General features: G+C 40.6%; 1 protein-coding gene across 1 annotated transcript in view; it reads left to right on the forward strand.

Annotated features, from left to right (window-relative positions):
* Window positions 1-1,956: 1,956 nt before the first annotated feature.
* ABHD12B (abhydrolase domain containing 12B) overlaps window positions 1,957-18,110 on the forward strand; it is a 249,505-nt gene continuing 233,351 nt past the window's right edge. The window contains exon 1 of the mRNA XM_086937311.1: window positions 1,957-2,265. Within this exon, the coding sequence (XP_086793437.1) occupies window positions 2,156-2,265 (110 nt within the window). The 5' untranslated portion in view covers window positions 1,957-2,155. The remainder of the gene's footprint in view (window positions 2,266-18,110) is intronic.

Here is an 18,110-nt window from a genome sequence, read left to right on the forward strand (position 1 = left end):
GGTAGGCCCACTGCCTCACTATACCTTTGCCTCCAAGGGGATTGTTGCTAGGCCTGAGTGAATGGCGGTGTGTGCACACTTGTGCCTCTGTTAGGTTGACCAGATTTTAAGAAGCAAAAATCGGGATAGGCATACAAGTAGAAGTGAAGGCTGACATCAGGTTATATATATATATATATATATATATATATATATATATATTTCTGCTTTGCAGGATGACTTGAACTTTGTCCAAAAACGCTGGGACACTCCGTTGAAAACCAGGACTGTCTGGGGAAATCTGGTCACCCTAGTCAGCTTTTTATTTATTTATTTTTTTGGCAGTTTTATATAGCCCGAACTCGACCCGAAGGTATTGGAACGCTTTATATGAGCACCAGTTACATTACACAAGGACATGTTCATTAGGTCAAGCCTGGGCAGCGCATGAGTTACTCTGTTAGGCATGCTGTATTGAGGTATGGCATGGAAGCTCTGACCATTTCAACAAGTCTGTAAACTGGACTACAGGGCCACTATATAGATATTATTGTGGATCTCCTAGTGAGGACAACTAGACCTCAAAAGAATGACTTGAGTATCAAATTCAAATGTATTTTTCTTCATGTTTTTAATCAATTGTGGTCATAATATATTTTTATGAAAAACGAAATAAAATTTGTATATGGTTTTTACTATCAATTTTTTTAGAACAACTTTATTACATAGTGCATGCCAGAATTGTGTACCAAATGTTAGAATTTTTTGATTCAGAGTGTTGACATATAAGCTTGCAGTACTGGAACCTCTTACCTCTCGTTCTTTGTCCTATAATGAACAAACTCAGATAGGTCTAGTTGTTCTCACTAAGAGATCCCCAATAATATCTATATAGTGGCCCTGTAGTCTAGTTTACAGACTTGTTGTTACAGGACACCACGTGACTTTTTCTCTTCCATTCCCCCTGGACCCAGACAAACCCATAGAGGGGGCCTTCTAATTTTTCTAGCTCTGCCCATTTCCGGCCCGTTTTCAATTGCCTCTTGTTCCTCTCCTTTCAAAATTGTTGCTTTTCATTTGTGAATAGGCTTAGTAGCCCGTCCTTGGTATCGCCTTCTCTGCATTTGTAACCTCCCATAAGGACTGGACTTTTTACTTGTGATGTTATAAGTGTGCTTTATGTGCTCAGTGAGCACTATTTTCTTTACTGGTCTGCCCCTATTCCACCAACGACGTTGCAGCACACTACCCGCTTTTATATTGTTATTAGTAATGTATTTATTTTACAGCGTGGTCCACTTTCCTTTTAGCAGCTGCGCTACAAAACTTTTCTTTTATTATTTCTTTTTCAGTGAAAGTGCCCCATACCACACTTTCACTGCCATGTTGGCCACGCTAATTATGGTAACCTAAATAAGGCAAGCAGCTAAAGAAAGGGGCGTGGCCACCATTAAAGTGGTCTCGCATTTGCAGGAGTTTTGAGCTATTAGCGTTAGAAATGACAATGCCTTTTATATATGTGTTGCTTTTTCTCGCCCTTTCTTTTGCTCTCTCCCCCGACGCTGTACTGCATATTCATTCATTCCCTTGTTTTATTTGGATCTATGGTTTGCTTCCTTACTGTAAGCCTACTATGTAATTGTAATGTCCTCATGCTGTGTACTGTGTGTATGTAAAGCGCTCTGATGACGGGTCGAGCTAGCGCTATATAAAACTTAAAAATATATATATATATACCAATTGCTTAAACTCACAATGCGCGACCTATTGCATTGAAAATGCTTGTTTTTTTGTAAGCACAGGTAGCTGAAGTGATTTGCCAGAATGAGGATGTTGAGCCGAAGCCAAGAGGGGAAGCGGTGTATACGGGCTGGCGCGGCGCGAGTTAAATTTTGTTTGGGAAAAAGCAAAAGAAACATTGAGCTTCTAGATGCGACGCGGCGCTGCCTACTGTTGCCGCTGGGGCAGACAGAGCTCACGGGAATTGCTATTGGTAATCAACATTAAACAGTCGCCTCCCCCAGCACAATGCATTTCCCCAGGACAAAAGCGCATTTAGTGGGGAACCAAGTCCAAAGACGACTTGCCAGCGAGCGCTGATAGTACATGACTGAGCCCGGTCATTCCTTCCGTGTTTCCTAACCAGAGAGAAGAGGCAGCAGAGATTGGCAAAGAAATGAAGCGACGGAACGCGCAAAGGACCTTCCCCCAGCGCCAAGGGCCGGACGCCGGCGAGCCACGGGAAGAGAGGAGGGCGTCCGCACTGGGCCCTACCGGGCAGAGAAGGTAAAGGGTCGCGAGCGGCGCAGCCCCGCTACTGCCGGTGTTCTGTCGGTTGAAGCTCTCCGTACACGCGCCCGGAAGTAACTCTTCCTCTTCAGACAGCAAAACGCGCGCTCATGTCTGTTACCGGAAGTGTACTGGGAATTTGTTCATTTAATCAAGGAAACTACAGGCATCTTTTTTTTTTAATTTAAAAAGTAACAGTTCCTCATACTTTTTTTTTTTTTTAAAACATGTTTTGGTCAATCCATGCCGTTCGTGTATGAATTTAACATTGGCAGTGTCCTTTAGTGCATTGACTAATTTGTATTAAAAAAAACAAACAAAAAAAACCGTGCCGGGGCTCTCGTCGGGAGGCAGCTTGCTCCAGACCATATCTCAAGTAAGCGCCGCCTGAAACACAACTCCTGTGTCTCCCAAAAATTAACGTGTCTGCGCTCCAATACCTTTGAGTCGAGTTCGCTCTATAGGCGCCGGTGTTCATGATTAAGTGCCGGTACTGAGCTAAAACCACGGGCTCAGATTAAGTACTGCTTTTGTGTGACATTTCTATGCCTTGTGTGTGACGCTTTGAGTGACAGTTTATTGTGAGCCAAATAAAGCAGTTATGTCGGAGTTATTAGGTTAATTTGAGGAAAGATCCACTTTAGTGCATCTTTAGGTCCTAAAATGCCGTAAATAGTTCACAACTCATCTAATGTAATCCTGTATCTTTCTTAGACTACTTATGTTCTATACTTGAGCATTTCCTACATAAAATAATATTTCATAGTCTGATTACTACTGTAGATGACCTTGAGGAACACGGCCTTTGTTAGTTGTGTAGTACATGCATAAAGCAAAGAGAACGATTAAAGCTCAGGGTCCAGGGCAACAAAACATGCAGCTGACCGAGTTCAGGGCTGCAGAATAATACTGTCACCAAGGGCTCCGGACTAGAGAATAAATAAGGACCCTAATCTTAAGGCCATAAAATACACAAACCAACTCTCAACTCAGTTTCACAGAACACATAGGGACTCTAAACTCATGATTTAATTGTTCACTGGATTATGGATTTTAAAGACACATAAAACATGTTGTGGTTAACTTTTAACATAGTCAAGCTGCTTGATTGACTGTTTTTTTGGAACGGTCAAGAGGCCGATTTCCTTTATACACATCAGTCCTGTGGAGACAATTTGTTTCTGAAGAGAGATTTTGCTTATGAGATAATGGGCAGCAATAACACTTGCAAATACTATAGTCTGATTTCAGTCGCTGGGTTCAGTCTTTGCACCTGTCAGTCTGATAAAGCAAGGCCCTACTTGTGAAGGAAGTGCCCCGATTAGGGTCACCCGGGGCACTCACAACCACCTCTCAGCCTTCCATACAAATGAAGAGTCGGCCAGACAGTAGAGAATACAAACCAAGTATTTCATTCAGAAACACTCAAGTGGAGTCCAGTCTGACCAGCCTCATTGGATTGCTGCAGAGGGTCTGACTTCAGCAAACCTATTGATACAAAATGTACGTTTTCTGAACCAAGAATGTCCCGCCCCTAATGGTAATCTACTAGCAGGTGCAGCTAAAACAAAGAAGTACAGTAAGATGGGCAATGCGATCCGCGTTCAAGGTCAAAACCACCCACACAGCAGTGATAGCAGATAACTAGGAAGTAAGAATCCTGGGGTCATGTGATACCGAGTTGTCCATTCACGCGAGTGCTTCGCGCGGCCATTTTGGAACAGTCAGGAAGCAATAGCGTATAGGGATTATGCTAGCACCGGGCATTTGTCCAATCACGCGTGTACTTTGCGCGGCCATTTTAGTACAGTCGGGAAGCAGTAGTGTATAGGGATAATGCTAGCACCGGACATGTTCCTTGAATATTTAATATTCAATAGTTGCATCGAAACCCACACAGTGAATTCTATAACGAGGGAGAATACACCTGAATGGTGCATCCTAGTTAGGGACCAGCCAGCGGCCACATGATAACCGACAGCCCAACCACCTTCAAGTACTATTTAGGCAGACATATTGGAACGGTCAAGGATTAGGACGGAGTTCATGCAAAATAATCATGTCAAATAAAAATAGTGCACACATCGTGATATAGGTGAGATAACAATCCCAGGCATACAATTAAGAAAATGGCACACTAGATTAAGGCAAACACACAACTAATTCAATATGAAAAAATACATTTTTAATATGATAGAAACATATAATAAAAATCAATACATTGATCCAAATTGATAAAATAACATTGTACTAATACATATGTTGTCACAATAAAAAGTATTATAAGAAGAACAGATGGTTTCCTGTCGACGCGTTTCGACATACACACTATGCCTTCATCAGGACTTTAACCATCATATTTCTGTGAAAAAAGGATTATAAAAAATGTTTTATTACATGGTTCCTTCATTCTGTAACAAGATGATGGAATCAGTTTCAGTTTGCCAAAAAATTCTATTGCCAAATATTTTTCCCAAACCTGATATACTGCTCAATAGTTTAATGCCTGTATTCTTATCAAGTACCTATGCATTACTTATTTTCCAAAAAACAACACAAGTGGAACATGCATGTATTCAACATAGCACCACATTTGATATAATGTAAACGATGGTTATGTATAAATTTCTTTCTTATTCATATATGTTTGACATTTCCTATTTATACATGATAGCTGAATGCAATAGTCGCTACATGAGTCATTGACAGTTCATCATTATACTTGGAATTTTATTAATGATTTATCTACAAAAGGAGTAAGAAATTATAGTATGAAAACTATAGCATGGAAAATAGGAAGAATATAAGTATAGAGATACAGGTAGAACCATTAGGAGAGGAGACTAATCCTATATTCTATTTATGAACCAAGAGTACTGTCAGGGTAAAGGTTCAACATTAAAATACATCCTTAATTTAAAGTTAAGTATCGTTCCTACTTGATATCCTACTAGTCATTTCTTCTTTTCAAGCCAGATGTTCACATACTTGAGAATAGGTACATTATGTGGTCCACTTAACAGATTTCCTACTGTATTAATATTCATATAAGACTAAGTTTTCTTGTTCCTGAGTAAGGACATATCCCACATTCAGAGGTCTGACTTCAAGAAAAATGCCTTGTCGCATTCACTACCTATATCAGATTCTTACCTTTTAAAAATAGTAAAGTTGTTTTTAGACTGGTATAAGATTTGATGGACAAATTTCAAAATTCCAAAATTAGTTTGTCGAACATCTGCGGGTAAAAAGACGATAATTCAGGGCCTGACTGTCACATTTCTAAGTTTAAAATTTTTGGTTTGCTTAAACTACTTTTTGTTAACACTAGCACAGTTTCAATCCTAATTTATTGACCATATGCAGTCTATAAGTTAAGGTTTATCCTTATGACTGCAAGAAGACAATTTTGTTCCCTGCATAGCAATTGCCTATACACATACACTGTTATTAAGTAATTAATTCTCTCACGGAGTCCAGCAACATTCTATTTACATAGAGATATAGCCTCTCTTACCATTATTTTCGAGTGGATTCTAATACCACGGGAAACGGAACAGCGATATCTTCAAGTTTAAAATTTATTTCGGAGTTTTTTCTACAAATATAAAACGATAGAAAGTCACAAACCCACAAAATATACATGTTAAACCTTAGATCAATGTTTTCTCGCGCACCTAGGCTTACCTAAAGTGTAAAGCGTTTTGCCGTGATGGTTCCAATTCAAACTAAACGTATCGGGAAAGGTTGTATTACTTATTCGGCCATTCTCAAGAGGCGTGTGCACGATATATCTGATTTAATGAGAGTAAAGAGAGGGGCTAAATTTTACATAATATAGCCTGACTTGATTTAAACAACTGATTTGGCAGCGTTGCTTTCTTACCGATAGTGGCACGTTAGTACGATGTTTCAAAACGGACAAATGCTGTTTTTATTGTTTCAGGGATTCCAGCCCATACATGCGGTACATCTAGATTTTTAAAGGATGGGAATGGAAACTGTCAGTCATTTTGCAAAGAGCTGCTTAATTTCTACAGAAATTACTTAAGGGCTGGGAAAGTGACTCGCTTACCGGTAAATGCACAAAGGTGCGACGTGTCTGCATACACCTTCTAACGCTTCCGTTTTCCACACGAATAACATCGCGCTCATTTTCTAGAGTCCTTATATAAGAAGGATGTCTATTGGTTCACCTCTTATTGCTCAATTTCTTAAAGGGAAATGATCCCGTTGTTTTGTTGGACGCTTACGCAAAATGGCGATTTGTTTATTTACATACATACGTTTTTTTATTTTTCTTATATCACGCTGCGTTCTTTTCTAATTTTATTTCTTGAGCACGACAGACAGCTTTATTGTTCACAAACCAGTCTTTCTAGATTATATGGTATTTCCGGTTAAATTGCGTTCTATGTGCTATATTTAGATTGCATTCTATGTGCTATATTTAGATTTTACTCCTATCTTCCAGACACAATTAAGGCGCTTTATTATTCACAAACCAGTGTTTCTGCATTTTAAACTATATCTGATTAGGTTACAGAATCGCATTTTCCCACGTTAAATCGTTATTTAACCCATGAGTGAAAGTTTTAAGAGTAAAAATCCAGAAGACTTCTCTCTTTTTTCGTATTTTCTCCCCACCTTTTGTATTAGGTGTTTGGATCTTTTCCAATATGCGCCATCTTATATCTGATGGGGCATGTTGGAAGTCCAAAAAAATGGGTAACCAAAGGGGCCGTCAATTTACGTGTTTTTATGGCTGATCTGTGTTCGGTTAACCGAACTTTTACTGATCGAAATGTTTCACCCACGTATCCCATATTACATGGGCATACGATCAGATAGATTATGTTGCAGGTGTTACATGTCCAAAAGTCATTAGCCTTAATGTCACAGTCATTCAGTCTAAAGGTCTCTCCAAGTATGATACCATCACATGACTGACAGGAACCACATCTCGAGATCCCTTTTACAGGATTTGATCCTTGTATTGATTTTTGTATAAAAGGGGGATTACTGGAGTCTGTTTCCCATTGGTACAGGTTCATTGATGATATTTTTTTCACCTGGACCAATGGGGAACAGACTCTGAGGGAATTCTTGGAGTGGATAAATCTTGCTGATGAGAATTTACGTTTTACGGCCCATATTGATGTAAATCGAGTTGAGTTTCTAGACATATATATTAGAAATAATTCAAATAAATTAGAGGTAGACCTATATTCAAAGCCCACATCAAGAAATACTCTGCTCCACTTCTCAAGTTTTCACCCCAGGAATCAAAAAGATGGTATTCCCTTTTCACAATTTCTCAGGGTGAGGAGAAATTGTACAAATATCAAGGACTATGATGCCCAATCTGTGAAAATGAAGCAGAAATTCCTTGACAGAGGATATCCGCACCGTCTTGTCCGTGAGGCATACAAAAGGGCGCGATATTATGATCGCAAAGGATTGCTGAGATCAAATAAAGATGTCCAGAAACCAAAACTGATGTGTATTACGAAACACTCGACACTGAATGCCACAGTGAGACAGATAATAAACGCTAATTGGCATCTATTGAATATAGAACCATAAAACCCAAATTGAAGAAACCGATGTTTGCGCATCGTAGAAATAAAAATCTAAAAGATCTCGTAGTGAGATCAAGGTACACTGGAACATCCAGTAATCCCCCTTTTATACAAAAATCAATACAAGGATCAAATCCTGTAAAAGGGACCTCGAGATGTGGTTCCTGTCAGTCATGTGATGGTATCATACTTGGAGAGACCTTTAGACTGAATGACTGTGACATTAAGGCTAATGACTTTTGGACATGTAACACCTGCAACATAATCTATCTGATCGTATGCCCATGTAATATGGGATACGTGGGTGAAACATCTCGATCAGTAAAAGTTCGGTTAACCGAACACAGATCAGCCATAAAAACACGTAAATTGACGGCCCCTTTGGTTACCCTTTTTTTGGACTTCCAACATGCCCCATCAGATATAAGATGGCGCATATTGGAAAAGATCCAAACACCTAATACAAAAGGTGGGGAGAAAATACGAAAAAAGAGAGAAGTCTTCTGGATTTTTACTCTTAAAACTTTCACTCATGGGTTAAATAACGATTTACCGTGGGAAAATGCGATTCTGTAACCTAATCAGATATAGTTTAAAATGCAGAAACACTGGTTTGTGAATAATAAAGCGCCTTAATTGTGTCTGGAAGATAGGAGTAAAATCTAAATATAGCACATAGAATGCAATCTAAATATAGCACATAGAACGCAATTTAACCGGAAATACCATATAATCTAGAAAGACTGGTTTGTGAACAATAAAGCTGTCTGTCGTGCTCAAGAAATAAAATTAGAAAAGAACGCAGCGTGATATAAGAAAAATAAAAAAACGTATGTATGTAAATAAACAATCGCCATTTTGCGTAAGCGTCCAACAAAACAACGGGATCATTTCCCTTTAAGAAATTGAGCAATAAGAGGTGAACTAATAGACATCCTTCTTATATAAGGACTCTAGAAAATGAGCGCGATGTTATTCGTGTGGAAAACGGAAGCGTTAGAAGGTGTATGCAGGCCCGTCGCACCTTTGTGCATTTACCGGTAAGCGAGTCACTTTCCCAGCCCTTAAGTAATTTCTGTAGAAATTAAGCAGCTCTTTGCAAAATGACTGACAGTTTCCATTCCCATCCTTTAAAAATCTAGATGTACCGCATGTATGGGCTGGAATCCCTGAAACAATAAAAACAGCATTCGTCCGTTTTGAATCATCGTACTAACGTGCCACTATCGGTAAGAAAGCAACGCTGCCAAATCAGTTGTTTAAATCAAGTCAGGCTATATTATGTAAAATTTAGCCCCTCTCTTTACTCTCATTAAATCAGATATATCGTGCACACGCCTCTTGAGAATGGCCGAATAAGTAATGCAACCTTTCCCGATACGTTTAGTTTGAATTGGAACCATCACGGCAAAACGCTTTACACTTTAGGTAAGCCTAGGTGCGCGAGAAAACATTGATCTAAGGTTTAACATGTATATTTTGTGGGTTTGTGACTTTCTATCGTTTTATATTTGTAGAAAAAACTCCGAAATAAATTTTAAACTTGAAGATATCGCTGTTCCGTTTCCCGTGGTATTAGAATCCACTCGAAAATAATGGTAAGAGAGGCTATATCTCTATGTAAATAGAATGTTGCTGGACTCCGTGAGAGAATTAATTACTTAATAACAGTGTATGTGTATAGGCAATTGCTATGCAGGGAACAAAATTGTCTTCTTGCAGTCATAAGGATAAACCTTAACTTATAGACTGCATATGGTCAATAAATTAGGATTGAAACTGTGCTAGTGTTAACAAAAACTAGTTTAAGCAAACAAAAAAATTTAAACTTAGAAATGTGACAGTCAGGCCCTGAATTATCGTCTTTTTACCCGCAGATGTTCGACAAACTAATTTTGGAATTTTGAAATTTGTCCATCAAATATTATACCAGTCTAAAAACAACTTTACTATTTTTAAAAGGTAAGAATCTGATATAGGTAGTGAATGCGACAAGGCATTTTTCTTGAAGTCAGACCTCTGAATGTGGGATATGTCCTTACTCAGGAACAAGAAAACTTAGTCTTATATGAATATTAATACAGTAGGAAATCTGTTAAGTGGACCACATAATATACCTATTCTCAAGTATGTGAACATCTGGCTTGAAAAGAAGAAATGACTAGTAGGATATCAAGTAGGAACGATACTTAACTTTAAATTAAGGATGTATTTTAATGTTGAACCTTTACCCTGACAGTACTCTTGGTTCATAAATAGAATATAGGATTAGTCTCCTCTCCTAATGGTTCTACCTGTATCTCTATACTTATATTCTTCCTATTTTCCATGCTATAGTTTTCATACTATAATTTCTTACTCCTTTTGTAGATAAATCATTAATAAAATTCCAAGTATAATGATGAACTGTCAATGACTCATGTAGCGACTATTGCATTCAGCTATCATGTATAAATAGGAAATGTCAAACTTATATATGAATAAGAAAGAAATTTATACATAACCATCGTTTACATTATATCAAATGTGGTGCTATGTTGAAGACATGCATGTTCCACTTGTGTTGTTTTTTGGAAAATAAGTAATGCATAGGTACTTGATAAGAATACAGGCATTAAACTATTGAGCAGTATATCAGGTTTGGGAAAAATATTTGGCAATAGAATTTTTTGGCAAACTGAAACTGATTCAATCATCTTGTTACAGAATGAAGGAACCATGTAATAAAACATTTTTTATAATCCTTTTTTCACAGAAATATGATGGTTAAAGTCCTGATGAAGGCATAGTGTGTATGTCGAAACGCGTCGACAGGAAACCATCTGTTCTTCTTATAATACTTTTTATTGTGACAACATATGTATTAGTACAATGTTATTTTATCAATTTGGATCAATGTATTGATTTTTATTATATGTTTCTATCATATTAAAAATGTATTTTTTCATATTGAATTAGTTGTGTGTTTGCCTTAATCTAGTGTGCCATTTTCTTAATTGTATGCCTGGGATTGTTATCTCACATATATTGTTTGCCCTGTCCCAGGATATTTATCCATAACAGGGGGTCCTTGTTTTGTCAAAACACATCGTGATATAGTTCATTAAAAACTGGCTGATTTACACATTCATATTAAAATACTGAATTGGTTGAGCACAAAGATGTACAGGTCTATTTGGATTGGTAGACAACGTGCAACGAATAGCATTTGATGGGGACTACATAATTGCAGTTAATCGAATCCTTAATTGAAAGATCAGTTTTAGAACAGAATCAATATCAAATAACACTGGTTATATACATAGTAATACCACACATGTATGTACAGAATCAAACATTATTTCAAGATTGCAGAGCACACAGTATTTACGACGATTTTCAATGTGTGATTCATAGTAGTGATGTCCAGTCCTTGGCCCGGTTGAGCCCATTATGAATACTTTTAGTCTTAAGTATCCAGTGGAGTTCTTCCTTGTTTAAGAGTTGCTGCACATTGGCCCCTCTTGGAGGTATCTTAATTGTGGAGACGATAGTCCATTTAAAATCCAATTCTGTATGAGCTAGTGCACTGAAATGGTCAACAAGTGGCGCGTTGGGCGTCTTGCAGCGTATGCGACTTCTATGTTGACACATCCTAAGTCGTACTTTTTGGGTGGTCTGACCTATGTAGATCTTTGCACACGGACAAAAAATAGCATAGATAACATTTACGCTGTTACAGTTTGTAAGATGTCTCCTTGTGAATTTAACATCCTCATAGGTAAATTCCTTCCCCTCTATGGTGGTATTACACATAGAACAATTCCCACATTTGACATAGCCTGTCAAGCTAGGAAGGCCCCATAGGTCATCTAGTGTTTCAATGCTGTTGGCAGAAGGTAGAGCAGCCCTCGCTAAGTGGTCTCTAATATTTTTAGATTTTCTGAAGGCAAACAATGGTTTATCCACAGTGAGCACTCCTGCATTTACAACTGGCCAGTGGTTCTTAACACTCTTCGTAATGAAATTGGATGCAGGGAAAAGGTGGTAAAACACACTAGTCGATTTTCAGTAGTTTTAGCTTTTGGCTCTAGTAGGATGTCCCTGGGACAATACCAGGTTCTTTTGAGGGAGCTCCGGATGAGTTTATGGGGATAGCCTCTCACTTTAAGTTTCAAGCTAAGGCATTGTGCTTCACGAAAATATTCCTCTTTCATATAGCAATTCCTACGTAACCGCAGGAACTGAGAATATGGAAGAGAATCGCGTAATGCACGCGGATGATGGCTTTAATAGCTTAGCAGAGTATTGCGCTCGGTGAGTTTTCTGTACAATCCTGTAATAAGTCTCCCTTCATGGAACTGGATGTTAAGGTCCAAGAAGGCAATAGAAGAGTGGCTGGTGGATAAAGTATATGTAAGACCACTGCAGTTGCTGTTGAGCCAATGTAAAAATTGGCCAAGGAGAGTTTCTGAATCTTGCCAAATTAAAAAAATGTCGTCGATATATCTCTTCCATAGGGCAATGCCACTATGGAAGAGGTTAGTCAAAGCCAGGATGCGGCCACATTCAAGATGATCCATATACAAAATGGCCAAATTAGGGGCAAAAATTGCCCCCATGGAAGTGCCCTTGATCTGGCCATAGTATTGGTCATCAAAAAGAAAAAAGTTTTTGTTTAAACAAATTTTGAGTAATTGCAAAATAAAAAGGGTGGGAACCTGATGTGGCCGAGGACGTCTGTCAAGGACTTCTTGAATGACCAGAATAGAATCATTCTGTGGGATGTTGGTATATAATGACTCCACATCCAGAGTACAAAGTACTCCTCATGTGGGGTCATATGGAAGTTCCTCAATGATATTTATCATGTGCATACTGTCACGAATGTAACATTCAGTGACAGGCACGAAATCCTTAATGAAGTAGTTGACAAAGAGGCCAAGGGGCTCTAGGACCGAGCCACAACCAGACACTATTGGCTGTCCTGGAGGTTTTGCAGTGTCTTTATGAATTTTCGGTAAGGAATCAATTACCGGTATTCTGGGGTTTTTTTTGTTCAAAAACTGATATTCATTACGACTAAGGAAACCAAGTGCAAGGCCATCATCAGTGACTTGAGTTATGAGTTTCTGAATTTCTTTGGTTGGGTTTTTTGATAGTTTACAATAATGTTCCTGATTGTTTAATTGGCGTAGGACTTCACTCTTGTAAATATCAATATTCTGCAAAACAATCCCACCGCCTTTATCTGCCAGTTTGATTATCAAATTAGAATTGGTTTTCAAACTGGCTATGGCTTTCTTCTCATCCAATGAGATGTTATAAGGGATAAAGGATCTGCGGTTTTCTAATTCTATCTTTTAGCACCAATTTCGCAAAGGTTAAAATTTCTGCAGGACCATATTAGCAGAAGGCAAAAATGTCGATGGCGGCCTGAAAGGAGTATTAGACGGAATTGGTGGCTTAGGGTTTAGTGAGAAAAATGCATGTAATCTCAGTTTACGAAAAAATCTCAATAATTCAGTTTGAATCTCTAAAAAGTTGGGGCGTACAGTAGGCACAAAGGAAAACCCTTTGCTCAATATAGACATCTCACTGCTAGATAATAAATGATCAGTGAGGTTAAAGATTGGAAGAGTATTATTAACCAGTGTAGACTCAGGCATGTCAAATGTGACGTCAATCATAATGTTACTCTGAATTACCACTGGTAATGTTGGCGACGAGTGTTGCGTTCGCCTGGAGGGTAGGGCCATCGTTGTGGTTGTTTGACCTTGCCTCTCTTGGCCGGCTCCTGTTGGCCTCGAGCTAAAAAAGGAGTTTTATTTGAGGGCCTGGGGGTATCACTTTGGTCAGAGCTGTCAGACGACTCTGCCGAAGTATCAGAAAATCCTACCAATGTTTGGCGCTTATTATAGCGACCCCAGGGTCTTTGGTTTTGGTTCTGATTATAGCCACTGTAGGCCTTATTAGTGTAGAAGTCTTTCAGGAGATAGGGATAAGTCCTTTCTTGAGAATAATTTTTGATATCCTTTTTAACCTTGATGGATTTCTTATTCTGTTCAATCCTATGAAATTCTTCAACTGTTTTACCAATTTTTTCAAGAAGTTTTTTACAATCAGGGACTACACCTTTATCATTGATCAATTTCCCTAAGTCAGTGATTTCAGCTTCAAGTTTTTTTAAGTTCCTCTGATGCAATATCAATACCAAGCACCATCCAATGTCTTGATGCCGTTGTACTGATATAGCTGAATCCATTCAAGTATTTGGGGTTATCGGTGAACACACCAGGCACATTGCGAATCTGAAGCCCCAATGGGATAATATTGGCTTATAGGTAGGCTGTGAGCAAAAGTTTCATTAGTACAAGCCTAACAACTTTCTTTTAGTTTTCTCTAGTTGGTCGCCAAGACTGGTGTTTTGTGCGGCTGGGGTATCAGCAGTGTCTATTAGTAATGATGGGCCCTCACACAATTTATTTATGTAGTCCTCAGTATACAAGGGTGTGTGATCAGGGGAGCAGTATGTCAATGGGAATTGTTGGTGAAATCAAAGGAGAGCGAGGTGTGTGACTGCAGCGCTGACTGAGGATGCACAAAAGAATACAATCTTTTTTTTAAACGTTTTTATTTGCTTTTTATTGTGCATAAATATAACAAGCATGTCATTATTAATCATCATACCCCACCCTTCATCCCCCCACCCTCCATCCTTCACCTTTAAAAACAATTCACATTCCTCCGCTTCAACTAGTGAAATCGAATCTCTTCCCAGGCCCTCATCTATAGCGCCATAATGTCCTCCATCGCACTCCCTCCTATCCGGGCTGGATACCCGCTTATTCTCTCTAATTCAGAGTCCTCCATCCAGACCATGGTATCGGCGCCATTTGCCCACACTCTCCCAAACTTTAGTGCCTTATTTGTGACCCTTTCGGCTGATATATAAGTCCATAACCCTCCTCCATTCTTCCAGCTGTGGCAGAGTGGCTACCCCCCATTTCCTCGCCACGTCTCTCATTGCTACCACCAAAGCCAGGACTAAAAAGATCAGCAGTGGGCGAGTCAGGTCTACATCATTTGTCATACCTAATAAGACCAATTTGGGGTCTAACGGCAGGGTAACCTCCAGCTCCTCCCCCAGCTCTTTCAGGACCTCCACCCAGTAGGTCTGAATTTCCGAGCAGGACCAAATGGTGTGATTAAAATCCCCCCTGTCCCGGCCACATGGCAGGCAGTTCGGGTCACTAGCCCTTCCCATTTTGTGTAGGCGCACTCTATCAAAGTAGGTCCTATGCAGGATATTATATTGGATAAGCCGTAGGCGGGACTTAATGGCTACCTCTCTCGGGTGCATCAGGACTGTGTCCCAATCCACCGTATCCATTTCCCCTACATCACGCTCCCAGTTTCTTTTGAGGTTTACTAGCCCATCCGGTATGTTATTCATCAAGGTTCTGTATGTCAGAGAGACTGCCCTACTAGGGATCTGTTCCTGTAGGAGGCGACCCTCCAGCGGTGCATACTCTGGGAGCGTCCCCGTCAAAGTCCCTTCTGCCCGCCAGGCGTGCTGCAGCTGTGCATATTTGAAATATTGTGTGTGATGTAGCCCATATTCCACCCTTAATGCTTGGAATTACTTCAATTCCCCTCTTTTCATCACGTCACCCAGTGCCGATATACCTATGTCGTCTCATCTCTGGAAACCCCGCAATTTACTTAGTTCCTTCAGCCAAGCGCCTCACCATAGTGGTGTCTGCCTCGTCGGTTTTCGTTCCCAACCTATAGTCCTTGTCGCCCGTTCCCAGGTCAACTCTGGTGGCAGGAAGCAATTGGCCTTTCCCCTTGCCCCCATACAGGTAGTGAATGCATGTGTGTTTCGCCATGCCGTGCCTCTCCAGTGCGTAAGTGGGGTGTGTGGCAGGGGTGTGTATCCAATCATTAATAGACACCAGATGTTCTGCCCAGTAGTATGCTTCTATGTTAGGCAATGAAATTCCACCATTGTATTGGTGTCTTTGTAGGGTCGTCAGTGCCACCCTGGGCTGTTTACCCAGCCACAGAAAGGCCCTAAGTTCCGCATTTATGTCTAGGAAAACCCGGCGTGGGAGTGGGAAGTACTCATTCTGGAAGGCGTACAGAAACCTTGGGAGCGTCATCATTTTAAACATAGCCGCGCGGCCCAGGATCGTCAGGGGGAGCATCCTCCACCTGGCCGCATCCTCTGTAAAATTATTTAATATTTGCCTGATGTTCCTTTCATAGGAGAGGTTACTGTCAAGTGCCACGAATATCCCGAGGTAAACAAGCCCCTCACCTGTCGTCTGCAGCCTCCCCGGTAGATCTATCCATGTCTTCCGTCCCTGGGGATCATAAAAGATCGACTTGTGCCAATTTATCTGATAGCCTGCACGGGCTTCATATCCATCCAGTTCCGAAAACAATGCTGCGATCGTGGTGGCAGGGTGTGTAACGTACAGAAGGACATCGTCAGCATACAACAATATTTTTTCCTCTGCCGTATCTGACTGCCCTAATCGAAACCCCCTGATGTCTCCATTCTGCCGGACTGCACATGCCAGTACTTCAATGGTAAGAGCGAAGAGCAGGGGAGACAGGGGGCACACTTGTCTGGTCCCCCGTCGTACAGGGAAGTCCCCGTATATCACCCCATTGACTTTAACTCTTGCTCTGGGATCGGTATATAGCAACTTCACCCATTTCCTAAACTTAGGTCCGAAGCCAAACCGTACCAGCACCCCTTCAAGAAAGGGCCAGTGGGGGGGGGGGGGGTAGGCCATGACCTTCTGCGGGTGTGCAGGGTGGGGGTAGTGGGATGGGTGTTTGTTTGTTCTTTGTTACTATGGCCCTTTAGTTTTTCTTTCCCTTTTTAGTGTCGTCGTCGCACATGCTCCTTGCGATATGTTTGGTGTTGAGGGGCGGGGGTTAGGTTTGTTACCCGATGGGACTGTGCCCACCTTTCTCCTGCTTTGTGTATTCTGCCCCCCGATGACTCCTTCGTATCATTGCTGTTTGCTGATATCCTGATTTGCACATTGTTGCGGGGCTGTGTACGATTGTGCGACACCTTCTTAATTTCTTATTTGGAAAATGAACCTCTCGTATCCTAATTTTCAGCTGTGGTGTTTGAATACAAGCTGCACACTGATATCCTTTCCCCTGGGGGTCACATTGCTTTAACCATGCATAATGCTTGCTTTACTTCTGTTTAGCGGCCGGCCGGGATGGTTGTAGGCCCATACCTGTAACTACATGCAACATAAATAAAGGTTCGAAAAAAAAAAAAGAAAGGGCCAGTGGACTGCATCAAACGCTTTTTCTGCTTCGAGGGACAAAAGCAAGTGAGGGTCCTGCCTTGCGCTCATCTCCATCAGCCAATTATGGGTCAGTCTAAGGTTCAATCTGGTGGCCCTATAAGGGAGGCAACCCGTTTGGTCTAGTTCATGGGTACTCACAAACATTCTCTCGGGGCCAAATTTACAGATTGGTTTGTTTCAACTTCGAGACAGTTATCAGGTCTACAGTGCCTAAGGTAGCTGCTCAGATATTCATACTCGCTAACGAGTGCTTGGCAGCTTTCCGGAGAAGAAATACAGTGTGCGGCAAAATGAAGCACTGACTTTCGTTTAATAAAAAAAGCGTCTTAAAATACTGACTGCCTAATAGTTGGCTGGTGCGTGGTTGGGAACTGTTTTTGCTAATTTCACCTGAGGATTGAATAATTACCAAATACAAATGGGGTATGCGTGACTCATAAGACCACGGTAAGTTTGTAAGCACAAGGCAAAAATACTCAAGCTATTAGTGACTAATTTGTAAAAACAAACAAACCAACTTCAGTGGCTCAAATTTTTTCTTGGGGTTCGGCCATTGGTACTGCCGACAGCCGAAGATGCTGAATACAAGTCTGTGTAGTTTTGATCCAAGGTTACGTCTTTTTCTTCCACCACCCAACATTCCCAGTCTCTTTATCTCACTCACTCACTCCCTCTCCATCCCTTTTCCTCCCTCTCACTCCCTCTCCCTTTCCCTCCCTTTTCCTCCCTCTCACTCTCACTCTCCCTCCCTCTCCGTCCCCCTCCCTCTCACCTCACCCTGTCTGTGTGTCAGCCAGGGCACACACACACTCACTGCCACACCAGAGCACTTAACAGGTCTTTAAAAGACCATTTTCATGTTAATGAGGCCTTGATGTAGTTCACCTCTTCTTAGGCCCCTGCAGCTTTACTCTGGCTATCACAAGGATCGCCCGGC

The sequence above is a fragment of the Lissotriton vulgaris genome, chromosome 9 (assembly GCF_964263255.1).
Source record: "Lissotriton vulgaris chromosome 9, aLisVul1.2, whole genome shotgun sequence".
Lineage (NCBI taxonomy): Eukaryota > Metazoa > Chordata > Amphibia > Caudata > Salamandridae > Lissotriton > Lissotriton vulgaris.